This window comes from Xenopus laevis, chromosome 9_10L, assembly GCF_017654675.1.
Source record: "Xenopus laevis strain J_2021 chromosome 9_10L, Xenopus_laevis_v10.1, whole genome shotgun sequence".
NCBI classification, from domain to species: Eukaryota; Metazoa; Chordata; class Amphibia; order Anura; family Pipidae; genus Xenopus; species Xenopus laevis.
This window is the reverse complement of record NC_054387.1, coordinates 14811964-14825910: the sequence shown is the minus strand read 5'-3', so window position 1 is coordinate 14825910 and position 13947 is coordinate 14811964. Positions and strand designations below refer to the sequence as shown.

At 43.0% G+C, this 13947-nt stretch overlaps 1 protein-coding gene across 4 annotated transcripts in view; it reads right to left on the bottom strand.

Moving 5' to 3' along the window:
- lama5.L (laminin subunit alpha 5 L homeolog) overlaps positions 1-13947 on the bottom strand; it is a 78900-nt gene that overhangs the window by 58499 nt on the left and 6454 nt on the right. For all 4 annotated transcript variants that reach the window (XM_041576196.1, XM_018234975.2, XM_018234977.2 and 1 more), the window contains exon 2: positions 13754-13900. In XM_041576196.1, coding sequence (XP_041432130.1) covers positions 13754-13900 — 147 coding nt within the window. The remainder of the gene's footprint in view (positions 1-13753; positions 13901-13947) is intronic.

The following is a 13947-nucleotide window of genomic DNA, read 5'->3' as shown; positions in this document are numbered from 1 at the left end:
CTTCCCAGCAGCCCTGTCTGCCACCACCGTAAAGGTGAACAGCCCCTTTAAGACTCAACTCTTGCGATGTAGAGAGTGAGACAATTTGCATTTGGTTTTCATTTCTTATTATTTGTTGTTTTTGAGTTATTTAGCTCTCCAATTTGCAAATCCAGCAATCTGGTTGCTAGGGTCCAAATTACCCTAACAACCATGAACTGATTTGAATAAGGGACTGGAATATGAATTAGAGCCTGAATAGAAAGATGAGTCATATAAAGTAGCAATAACAATAAATTTGTAGCCTTACAGAGCTTTTCTTTTTTTAGGCGGGTCAGTGACCCCCATTAGAAAGCTGTAAGAAGAAAAAGGCAAATAATTAAAAAAAACTATAAAAAATTAAGGATGATGACCCATTGAAACGTTGCTTGGAATTGGCCGTTCTTTAACATACTAAAAGTTAACTGAAAGGTAAACCACCCATTTAAGTGGGCATTACAATGAAATATCTGCTAGTTTCGCAAGACCACCAAACGAGTGGATGTTTCCCCGATATGGCTAATTTGGGGTTGGCTATATCGGGCTGATCCAATAGTTTAGCCCTAGTGATATCGGAGAGAGGACCATATCAACGAGCTGATGCGATCATTAACCAACTATATTTTCTTACCTGTCCAATCAATATCTTGACGGTTTCCGGGCAGGTATCAGTTGAGTGGGCCTGATGTGGGCAGATAAGCTGCCATCTTGGACTAAACAAGCAGAACTAAAATCTGCCCTTGTATGAACACCTTACCCTTCCTGCGGATAACAAATCTTCCCCTGCCAAACTGCGTGATATTAAAGGGGAAATTCAACTCCATCGCGTCGGCAATAGAATGTGGGAGGGGAGAGGAGAAAGAGATTGAGAGAAAACATCTTTCTGGTCATACACAGGTCACACAGTACAGAATTGTTACCCATTCAGCATGAATATTGTCAACATTCTAAATCTCTGATTGGCTAGTGGTATAGTCTTGTGCACTATACCACCCACCGTGCCCCATGCTGCCCAATTATTGCTTCTTGTACCCATTGCAGCTCTACTACAAAAACAAAGTAGTGCTGCACAAACACTCTCACCGCTTTTTGTAGCGTCGGGTGCCGACTGTGACTTTGTCTGCTCAGGTCTAGTCCATATTCAAGAAGGTATTTCAGCAGCACTCCGATTAAGTGAACAAAATTTAAATTTTATTTGTGCCTCAAGCTAAGCGACTTTCGAACTTAAAGGGCTGGATAAGCTTATAACATCGCTTAGCTTGAGGCACGAATAAAATTTAATTTTTTTCACTTAATCGGAGTGCTGCTGAAATACCTTCGCCCAAGATGCAGCAGGAAAGCCCAATATCTATATCTATATATATAGCACTAGGCAGATACATGTCCTTGTTTTGTCTTCACCTTCATGCACCGTAGCTAAGTGTGATACAATTATGTCCCCCCTCCCAGGTATATTTATCACCCTCTCTGTTTGAAGGTCTGTTTGGTTTTCACGGCAGAAAGGAAGCCTTATATCCACCAAAGAAACCGGAGAAGATGAGAAGAGCTGATTATGGAGTGCGGACTGAGAAGGCAGAGGAATTCCGGATAGAGTTCTAGGTAGAATTAGAGGGAACGAGATGAAAGGGGGAGACAGAAATAAGGGGAGGGAGGGAGACGGTTGGAGCTTAAAATGTCACTTTGTTTAAGAATGAACCTTTCAAACAAAGAAATTCCCATACGTCTGAGTTTCTCACTCGTTTGACCTCTCCCCCCCCAACTCTTTACACATGCCCCCCCACCATCCAACCTTTGCGCACAGTTTGATCTTGGAATAATTGTGGGTTTGTGAACAGAGGCGGCATCTTTACACATCAAAGGGGAGCAAAGCATATATTTGTGTTTGTACTTTATAATAAAGCGCCGTGCAGGAGGTGTGCGAGTGAGATAACGCAGTGGGAGGAGGAAGGCTTTGTCTCAAGGTAGAGGGCAAAGAGCTGGGGGGGGGGGGTAATGTTTCCTAAATATGAAAAAGGCCAAGGTGTATGTGTATAAGGGGTATTTATAACAAAATGCCAAGTCTTTAACCTAACTAGCTCATAACAAGGTTACAGATATATAGAAACATTGGGGTAACAGTCGTCCTGCTATAGTTCCAGAGGTACCCAGGGCACAAATAAACACTCACCCCAAATCTCCCCCTAACTGACCTTCAGACTGGGCCCCCTTAGCTCATAACAAGGTTACAGATATATAGAAACATTGGGGTAACAGTCACCCTGCTATAGTTCCAGGGGTACCCAGGGTACAAATAAGCACTCACCCCAAATCTCACCCTAACTGGCCTTCAGGCTGGGCCCCTTAGCTCATAACAAGGTGACAGATATATAGAAACATTGAGGTAACAGTCACCCTGCTATAGTTCCAGGGGTACCCAGGGCACAAATAAGCACTCACCCCAAATCTCACCCTAACTGGCCTTCAGGCTGTGCCCCCTTAGCTCATAACAAGGTGACAGATATATAGAAACATTGAGGTAACAGTCACCCTGCTATAATTTTAGGGGTACTAAGGGCATAAACCTTGCCATGTAACCAAACCTCGCATTTTGCAGATTAAAATGAAGGAAAGGCTACAGGAAAGCTCAAAACCCAAACAATAAAAATGAGGTGAAGGGAAGGGAAATCTAACTAAGTGTGGGGGGCTGGCAGCCAAATTCTGTAGCACCTTTCTCTCTGAATAATTTTCCCCCCATCTGGGTTCCCCTTGCTGGCAGCAAATCAGGCTCTAAATCTCTGGGAGGAATTTGCACTACACCTGTTGGGAACCCTGACACCCTTCCCTGCCCAGAGCATTCTGCTACGTCCCCCAGCTCAGATCCAAGACAGGGTGCAGAGAAACAAGGTACTGGGACTACAGGGCTCATAATAATGGGAGATTTTCTAGCCATTAAAGTCACTGGCACTAGCCAATGAGACTGGAGGGGCAACAAGAATGCCTGGGCATGTAATGGGTTAATAGTTCTTTGCTTTGTCTGCTTGTTTCTAAGTAACGGCCTGAAAACAAGGCGACTACGTTGGGGCCCCCCAGCTAATTCAGGTATAACTAATCCCCACTCCACAAGAACTCCATCCGCTCCTTAAGCCCCAGAGAATGCCCAGCTTAGAACCCAGACGAGCAGTTCCCCACCGAGGCCCAGGGACATCTCCAGTCGAGCCTTTATCTGCAGAGAAATCATATTAAACGCTGTGATGCATCCGGGTGCTTTGTGTGGCACATTCCAGATTGCTAGAAATTGCCTCTTGACTTTGGGGGATAAATGTAGAAACTCGGAACTGCTCCAAACATGCAGAGGAGCACTTCTACCTCCTTTTCAGCAAAAGCACAGCAGCCCTGTCTCACTTTACGGCAGAGATCATTCTACTTTAAAGGTGGCCATAGACGTGAAGATTTCTAAAAGATCTTTTCATTATCGTAGGACCTGAAACGATCATTTAAATGCACAATTTGTCCATCAGCTAGAAAGACCATTTAAAGCAATATGATCTAGTTGAAGCTGTGGGTTGCTGCCTGCTTGGCCCTGCAAACAACTGTACAATAAAAATAATAATAATAATAATAAATAAAAAATATTATTATAATAATAAAATTTCACTGTGACCGATGAAAGTTTTCTGTCTGTGGCCATAAGGGTCAGGGCACACGCTCAGATTCAGGGAGATTAGTCGCCCGGCGACAAATCTCCTCTTCTTTGGGACGATTTATCTCCCCAAACTGCCTTCTCGCCGGCTAGAATGTAAATTGCTCGCGGGATGGCACTCGGAGCGATTTGTTTTCCGAAGTCGCCCGAAGTTGCCTCATAGGAAACTTCAGGCGACTTCGGAAAACGAAGCGCTCCGAGTGCCATCTTGCCGGTGATTTACAATCTAGCCGGCGGGAAGCAGTTCGGGGAGATTAGTCGCCCCGAAGATAAGGCGACTAATCTCCCCGAATCTGAGCGTGTGCCCTGAACCTAACTCTCAGGATCAGACTGAGAGTCTCCCAAAACACAGCAGGATCAGTTACCCATTGTCAGAAAGGCTCAGTCAAAGCACTGCTGAGTGAGAGAGCTCAGGTAGAGGCAGGACAAACACAAGCACTCATCTTTTAAAACAGTTTAAAAATGTAGCTGGAATGTAAGAAGCGGCGGCAATAATGTACTCCTCTCCCTTTATCAGTCATATAAATTCACAAAGAATGCTGGTTGTTAAAGCACTGGCTCCAGTCGTCGGGTAACCACTGCTTATTCAGAATTACCTATTTTAAAGGACAACTAACCCTATAAACATGCTTAGCTTGTCAGATTTATGGCACCAGTCTGCTCTATACATTTGGTCCCGGGTTATACATTTATCTGCTTAGTGCACATGATAGCGCTTTAATGGGCTTTACATTAAAAGTTTTAGGGTAAGGTCAGACTGGGAGATTCGGGGAGATTTAGTCGCCTGGCGACTAATTGCCTCTTTTTTGGGACTCCACGAACTGCTTCCCCGTCTTCCACCTGCTAAAATAAAAAATAGCATGTGGCATGGCACTCGCAGGGCTTCGTATTTCCGAAGTCGTCCGCAGTTTACCTGTGACTGTCAGACTCGTTTTTGTAACGGGGCCTGAAGCTGCAGCATCACTGAGGATATTTCCCTGTGGCTCTTGCTTACTGGTCAGGATGAATATAATCTTTAATGGCAATTGGTATCAGGAAGCAGATAGTTTGTAGGCTAATCGGCTGCCCCTGGTCTGCTTATACTCAGTATGTCAGCACCCAGCGAGGTATGGGGCATGAAGGGGATCCGTTTATCAACAGACTCTGCTAGGGTCATATGGGTCATGTATCCACACATGCAACAGGTCATGTTATATAGGTTGGGTGGAGTTAGTGAGATCAATGAGCAATGACTTGGGTGAACTGCGCTGCAACTGCTGGTCATGTGACAATCATGGGGCAAATATGGCCCTACCCTAAAACTCCACTGGTATCTTTAAGACATACACTGACTGATGGGAACTGGAATATGATTTAGGGATTTCCATGCTCCATTTGTCATCGTAATTTGTCCATTTGGAACACTTTATGGGAAATTATTTTACATAAGCAGGTAGGATTGCCACCTGGCCAGTATTTTACCAGCCTAGCCGGTAAAAATGTTGCTTGGTGCCAATGTTATTTATAGGGAAACTCCATAAAAATATAGGCAGGCTGGTATTTTTTTCCAGAAAAGGTGGCAACCCTATCAGCAGGCCGCAAAATAGGACAGTTCTCACTTATAGTGATAGATAGCTAGATAGCTAGATAGCTAGATAGATAGATAGATAGATAGATAGATAGATAGCATTTTCCACCCATGACCGTGCAATGGTATCTTCTCAGCACAGTGACGATACAAAAATAAATGAAGAATTTGAGCAAGGAAAATAATAAATTCCTGGTCATTTAGAAGATACTGCTTCCCACAGGCTTCCCCGGGGACAGTGGATAAACTGCTGGCAATGGGCGAGTTCTGCTCAGCGTCTGGAGGGGGACACACAGTCCTCTTGGTCAGCGCTGCGGGTCAGCACCCAGCAAATGACCCCCATCAGGCAGGCTGAGAACAAACAGTCCCACGTCTGAGAGCTCTGCAGAGCAGGACACAGCTAATTAAATAGAAGGTCAACAATCCCTCCCCACCACAAATCACTTTGTAAAGTCTGTTAATTAAAATGCTTTTACACAAACAGATAAGAGATCCAAGATAGTGCAGTAATGCTTTCCGGGGCAGAGAAATGTTTTACTTGAACAGTAAAAATCCACTGTAAGCAACAGCCCTGCCTTGCTTTATTGCAGAGAGTCTAGCTATCTGTATAACAGAACATTCTGTCCCAGTGGCTGCACAGATCCTATCTGATCCCCATTGTAAGCAGCAGTCCTGTCCTGCTTTATGGCTGAGATTCTAGCTATCTGTATAACAGAGCATTCTGTCCCAGTGGCTGCACAGATCCTATCTGATCCCCATTGTAAGCAACAGCCCTGCCTTGCTTTATGGCAGCTGAGATTCTAGCTATCTGTATAACAGAACATTCTGTCCCAGTGGCTGCACAGATCCTATCTGATCCCCATTGTAAGCAGCAGTCCTGTCCTGCTTTATGGCTGAGATTCTAGCTATCTGTATAACAGAGCATTCTGTCCCAGTGGCTGCACAGATCCTATCTGATCCCCATTGTAAGCAACAGCCCTGCCTTGCTTTATGGCAGAGAGTCTAGCTATCTGTATAACAGAACATTCTGTCCCAGTGGCTGCACAGATCCTATCTGATCCCCATTGTAAGCAGCAGTCCTGTCCTGCTTTATGGCTGAGATTCTAGCTATCTGTATAACAGAACATTCTGTCCCAGTGGCTGCACAGATCCTTTCTGATCCCCATTGTAAGCAGCAGTCCTGTCCTGCTTTATGGCTGAGATTCTAGCTATCTGTATAACAGAACATTCTGTCCCAGTGGCTGCACAGATTCTATCTGATCCCCATTGTAAGCAATAGTCCTGGAGTACCTTTGCCAGGAGGGTGGGTAGCAAGGCTGTAAATTGCCCCTTTACTGCCTGTAATTCTATTTGTCTGGACCCTGCCAATGCATTTGCAGGTCAGCAGAAAATCCAATGTCACAGCAGAAAGCCCTGTGCTATTGCCCTTATTCTGTAAGATGCTACGGGACATTATGCCATTATATAAAACTATTTACAAACAGTATATTTTATCGGTTATCTAATATGGCCTCAATGTAATTTCATTGTCAATTTAATTTTAAACGTCAAGTAACCCCTTCTCTCTGTGTTTTATTTGAGGAAAAATTAGTTCACAGCTCAGCACACAGAAATGGAAAGGATACAAGAGAGTGAATTAGCCGAAATGTCTTCCGCCAACTGCTCAGTCGAGAAGGGAACGATGTGTTACTGGTATAAACTGGGGGTTGCTGGGTGGTCTTAGGAGGTTGTTAACTGGCTTGCTAAAAGCTGTAACCTATAAAATGGCAATAAACAGCAACTAAACTAATCCCAGTGGGTTTAATGTCACTGGCCCACCCTCAACCACATCTGTCTGCACCTTCTGCTTTCCAAACACACTACCCCTTATCCCGCCACTTGTGTTCTGATATCGTATGCTAGTCATAGTGCAAAATGTCACTATATATATATATATATATATATATATATATATATATATATATATATATATATATATATATAATATATATATATATATATATACACATACATGAGTGATACTCAGAGTTCCCTGTATAACTCAGCCTGCAGCCTTGTGCCTTTATATGGTCACAGAACAACCCCTCAGTGACTTCTAATATCCTTATCATTTACAGTAGGGGGTACATTATCCCTTATAATACATGAGTGATACTCAGAGTTCCCTGTATAACTCAGCCTGCAGCCTTGTGCCTTTATATGGTCACAGAACCCCTCAGTGACTTCTAATATCCTTATAATTTACAGTAGGGGGTACATTATCCCTTATAATACATGAGTGGTACTCAAGAGTTCCCTGTATAACTCAGTCTGCAGCCTTGTGCCTTTATATGGTCACATAACCCCTCAGTGACTTCTAATATCCTTATCATTTACAGTAGGGGGTAAATTATCCCTTATAATACACGAGTGATACTCAGAGTTCCCTGTATAACTCAGCCTTGTGCACGCTAGGAACTAGGTGATTTTAAGGTGCAGGTTTTAATCATATATTTAGTTTGAGACACTTAGGGACAGGAAGGTTCATTATGGTTATATTAACATGGGGAAGACTAAATCACCCTGTAGCTTAACCACAGCTAAAGGTTTTGGGGTGGATACCCCTCTTTTATATTTTCAGCCTTTGCTCGTGATTATAAGGCAGGGAAATAAATGGCACCCCCTCGACATGGTCCTGCTCTCAGGGATTTAATGCTGGAATTTACAAATGGCACTTGAGTGCTGCTCTTTACCTTACTCAATGAGATCATTGTGAGTGCATCGCAGCTAATGGGTGCTACGACCTGTCCTTACACGCTGGGATAGAGGAAGAGCGCAGACACGAGCCCCCAATCACATTCTGTGATTTACATCTGGCTCAGCCAGCAGCTTGCCGAACAATTGGGGAGGCTTGTGGTCTAACATACCAACTGTGCCTCTTCCTTTTGCTTAAAGGTATATACACCTACTGAATACTGTGGGTTTACTTACCCTTTATTTTACTATAAATGTTTAATAACACACGTGCTAGTGGTTATTCTTCACCTGATCTGTGTATATATCTCAACCACGTGAAATTTGTAAGATTTCTGATGGCAATCCTGCTGCCATTTATAAGGGAAAGGCAAGACATGTCTATACCCCCCTACTGCACCCGTTGGCACCTTATTACCCGGCAGACTTTGCAGCCACACGCAAGGACAGTTCCAATGTTTATTTTCACAGGGGGCTGTAAATTGTTACAGTTTGCTCAACACGTTTCCCCCCTTCATGCTCAGTCAGTGGCAGCAACTTGTTTGTCACTTTTTAAAGAAATACTATTTGCTCTTATTTGCCCATCACATGGTGTGACGTTTACTCTCCGTCCAGCCTTCTGGCATTCCAGCCCTGGCAATCTAACACAGGGACCACATGCTAAATACCACAGCTCGGGTTTTATCAATGATGTTAGCACGTTGGGATGGCACAGGAACAACGTCATTAATTGACATGTTAATGGCTAAATACACAATTTGCCTGATTCATTTAATCACATAGAAACAGGGGTTTCAGTGCAAAGGACCAGGACACCAAACATGGGTGAGATTTGGGTGGATAATGGTCATGTTGGGGGTCTAATGGGCAGGTCAGGGGCATTATTAAAGCACAGCTCCATTAGGCATTTTTTTATTTAGTTGACAGGTCCCAACAGTCAGGGGTCCCTGGAGGGCATACTAGCTTAATAATATGAGGTTCCTTGATGGTGGACATGCACACATTTTATTGGCTGCCCATATTTCAAATATATTTCTGCCCCAGACTATAATGGTCTACACTGACACAATTAAACCATATCATTTATTTTATTATAGCAGGGCATGTCTGATGAAGCAGCTGTGCCAACGTTCTGCCTAGGGTTGCCACCTTTTCTGGAAAAAAATTCCGGCCTTATTATATATTTATCTTTTTTCCCTATTAATAACATTGGGATCAACCATCATTTTTACCGGCCAGGTGGCAACCCTAGTTCTGCCGGCCAACTGAAACCAACCCTAGGCCTTCTCATTGACTACAATGTGCCACCACTCCCACCTGTGTTGTGCCCATTAAACAAGGATCCAAATATATAGCTGACCCATCTCTGTGCAAAGATTCCATTATACATCAGGGGATTCCTAGCACAGAGAAGCCCCAGATTATACAATCCTTCTACCTTCTCATTGTCCTGGAGAGGTAATCACGGGAGCCCTCAGGAGCAATAATAGGAGCCACTAATTCCTGGTATGTGAGAAATGCTCTCTTAGCCCCTTAAGTGCCCTGGAACCAGCACATCTGTGTCATCCACTTCCTCATTTTTTAACCAACCTTAAAGGGATACGGTCATGGGAAAACATGTTTTTTTCAAAACACATCAGTTAATAGTGCTGCTCCAGCAGAATTCTGCACTGAAATCCAATTCTCAAAGGAGCAAACAGATTTTTTTAGATTTCATTTTGAAATCTGACATGGGGCTAGACATATTGTCAGTTTCCCAGCTGCCCCAGTCATGTGACTTGTGCCTGCACTTTAGGATGGAACTACTTTCTGGCAGGCTGTTATTTCTCCTGCTTAATGTAACTGAATCAGTCTCAGTGGGACTTGGTTTTTACTATTGAGTGTTGTTCTTAGATCTACCAGGGAGCTGTTATCTTGTGTTAGGGAGCTGCTATCTGGTTACCTTCCCATTGTTCTTTTGTTAGGCTTATGGGGGGGGGGTGATATCACTCCAACTTGCAGTACAGCAGTAAAGAGTGGCTGAAGTTTATCACAGCACAAGTCACATGACCAGGGGCAGCTGGGAAACTGACAATATGTCTAGCCCCATGTCAGATTTCAAAACTGAATATAAAAAAATCTGTTTGCTCTTTCGAAAGATGGATTTCAGTGCAGAATTCTGCTGGAGCAGCACTATTAACTGATGTGTTTTGAAATAAAACATGTTTTCCCATGACAGTATACCTTTAATGTAGCAAGGCAATGAAAGTCTGGGTTGCTTGCTCTAGAGAAAGGGGCCACAGTTACTGGATAGAAATATTACAGGCGGATAGTGGGGGGATACGCGGGTGACTGTGTTGAGATAACAGCTGTACAGATTTTCTGTAATTCTCTCCGGATGCAGAACAGACAGTGCAGGTACAGACTGATTCCTGGATAACTAGAATTCCACACATTCTCCGCACAGGAAACAAAGACATTCCAGAGTCCCCTCTACCTGGATAAAGTGTAACAAGGGAGGCCGAGGCCACAATCCGACACATTAGCCACACCCACTGTGGCACAAGGAAAAGAGAGAGAACCTGCACATTTAGTCAATGGAAGATGCTGATAAAATAAAAAACACATTTCAAGGCAGAGCCTGCCATTGTCTCTACATTTATTTCTCACTCATACATTTACAGCAGCCACCTCACCCCTTTAAACCCAAACACACATTAGGCCAACGCCATAAAAAAATGAGTAAGCGGCTTTAATATAGATGCATGCTGCAGCCTGCAGACATTTCCATGCAGCCATGTATTACACATCTAAATTGAATGCCAAGTAGTCTTTAGGTTGGTGGCAGACGAGGAGATTAGTTGCCCAGCAACAAATCTCTAGTGCGGGCGACTAATCCCCCCAAATGCCTTCCCGCCGGCAAGGATGCAAATCGCCGGCGGGATGGCATACATATCGCTTTGGAATTCCGAAGTTTCCTGGTGAGGCAACTTCAGAAAACGAAGCGATTCATATGCCATCCCACCAGCGAGTTGCATTCTTGCCGGCAGAAAGGTATTTCAGGAAGATTAGTCAGTAGAGAAGATTTGTCATTGGGCGACTAATCTTCCCGTCTGCCGCTACCCTTAAAGGGGTAGCAAAACCTGATTCATTTCACCGTTCAACCAAACTTTACTCGATTGTTACTGGACTACAAATCCCAGAATAATGTAACATATAATAAAGGATGAGGCATGCTGGAAGCTGTAGTGCAGGAACATCAGGGCTGCAATATTGGCCAAAATCTCCATAAAATCCAAAAAATCCCAGCTGATCACCTTCTAAAGCAGCTCTGGGAAAGGGGGGTTGACGACCCTGTAAACTGTTCTAAATGGATATATTACGTTGATACATTTCTTATCTTTGTCCCTGCTGAGCAGAATCTCTGGGTTTCATTACAGGCAGCTGTTAGAATTGATACAATAGTTGCTGATACTCCAGAGATGCTGCTGAGAAATGGATCAACTAAATGTTGTAAAATTGTAACAGTTTAGAGTCTGCACCAGAATTACTGAGCTGCCAGACTCAAACTCAGATTTTGGAAAAACGGTAAATAATAAAAAATGGAAAGTAATCGGAAAAAAAATGTTTTATTTCTGGGGAACAACCCGGACACTTGAATAATTGAACTGAAAAAAAGTGTTTGGAAGGTGAACAACTCCTTTAAGAAGGTTCTAAAGGAATACGACAACAGTCAAGTGCTGCTGCAAGTGTTGGGAGTTTCAGTTTAACAAGGTCCATGTTTCCCTGATGCCCCACTGCTCCCATGATACCTTCCCATCTCACTCTACAATTACTACTTCCTCCAATTTCTTCCTACGTTGACAGTGGAACAATGTGGCCCCAAGTCTCTCTGGTCTATTAAAGTGGCCCTTTCTTCACCACAAAACCTTTATGGACCCAATCACAATGCAAAAGCCCAATTATGACCTACACAAAGCAAAAAACATGGGATTATGCAACAACCCAGGGTCACAAAACTAGGGATGCACCGAATCCACTATTTGGGATTCGGCCGAATCCCGAATCCTTGGTGAAAGATTCACCCGAATACTGAACCGAATCCGAATTTGCATATGAAAATTAGGGTCAGGAAAAGAAAAAGTGGAAAAAAATCTTCTTTTGTGACAAAAAGTCACCTGATTTCCCTACCTGCTCCTAATTTACATATGCAAATTAGGATTCAGAATCGGTTCGGACGAATCCTGCTGAAAAAGGCCGAATCCTGGCCGAATCCCGAACCGAATCTGGATCCCTAAACAAAACACAGCCAAGTGTCAGCTGCACCCGGATACTACAAAAAAAATTCTCTTTAGATTCTGAGCCCAATTGCATTACACACACAGCTCTGGAATACATCAATGGAATCAAATAGAGTGTGTGTGTATGTTTACGTTTGTGTGTGTGTGTGTGTGCTGGGGGAAGGGAGCGATTGTGCACAATAACAACACTCTTTTTTGGACTCAAATCTCCTCCCCCTCTTTAGCAGAAGCGGAACAATCATTAGCATTAGGGACCACCTTATTGATGGTGGGGGGTCACACGATCAATGTGAATTCCTCTTTGCCAGAGAAAGAGACGGCCACAAAGAGAGGCCCGAGTAACCGTAACGATTCCCATTCTCTCTCAGAGCGTGACTCACACGGCCTTATGTTTCAGCAATGAATGAGAGCCGCTGCACATATCAGCACCCTAAGGGGCAGATTTTTTAAGGGTCGTATTGAAAATTCTAATTTTCTTTTTGGTCAAAACTATCAAGTTCGACAAGGGAGTTATTCAAATTCAATTCGAGTTTTTAAAAAGATTTATCATTCTCTGGCCCTTTAAGAACTCAAATTTAACTATTCGCCACCTAAATAGCTTTTTCAGTCAAGTGGAGATCACTTTGGAGTTGTTTGCAGCCTTCCCGATGTTTGAGGTTTTTTTTTTTATTCAAATTGAGTTTTCTGGTCAATTCAATTAATCCGAGCTGAAAACATTCGATTTTATTAATACATTTCGATTGGTCGAAATTACGGGATTACAGGGTCGAATTGAAGATTTGAATTTTTAAATTCGAATTTCGAGTTTATTTTAGTGTAATTAGACTAGGGAATAGTCCAAATTCCAAACGAATTTTAAAAAAAATTCAAAATTCGAAATGTATCATGTACTGTCCCTTTACGAATTCGAATTCGACTATTCACCATCTAAAACCTTCTGGATTTGTGTTTTTAGGCTACGGGGGACCTCCTACAATCAATTTGGAGTCGTTTGGTGGACTTTTGAAAAAAAAAATTAGAATCGAATTAGATTCAAATTCAATTCAAAATTTGCAGCTCATGTCCTATTCACCCATTTTTAGAAAAAATTGTTGTTTTTTTTTTTTTAATACATTTCGATTGGTCATTTTTATTCACATTTTGAGTTGATGGGAGGTTTTAGAAACTCCCATAATCTCGAAATTCAACCCTTAATAATTCTGCCCCTTAATGTCACATTTAATTGTCACTGTATTTAATTGTCTTTATTTTGTATGGCTAATAATTAGCTTTAAGATTTAATTTTTAATGCTGCTGCAGACTGCAGTGCATTATGGGCAGCCATGCAGCATCTATATAAATGCATTGCTGGTAGTAAGAAATACAGAGGACGCTGCCGACTGTACTGATTTCTACACAGCCATGCAGGCCTTGATTTAAACAAAGGAAACTGCAACTTGTTTCAATGGACTTGTAAGATAAGAAATTGACACCAACCTGTCCCAGGTCCAGAGTGACGTTGACTTGGTTGTACCCGCGGGACAGCGGGGGGCTTTGCCACCAACGCTCGGTGCCATCAATAGCATTGGAGATGGGGTGAGATTTCTCTCTGTTGTTTGCCATGCAGATGTCACAATACTGTCCCTGGAAAGTGAAAGAGACACAGGGTTAGTTGGGAGCTTCCGGATAGT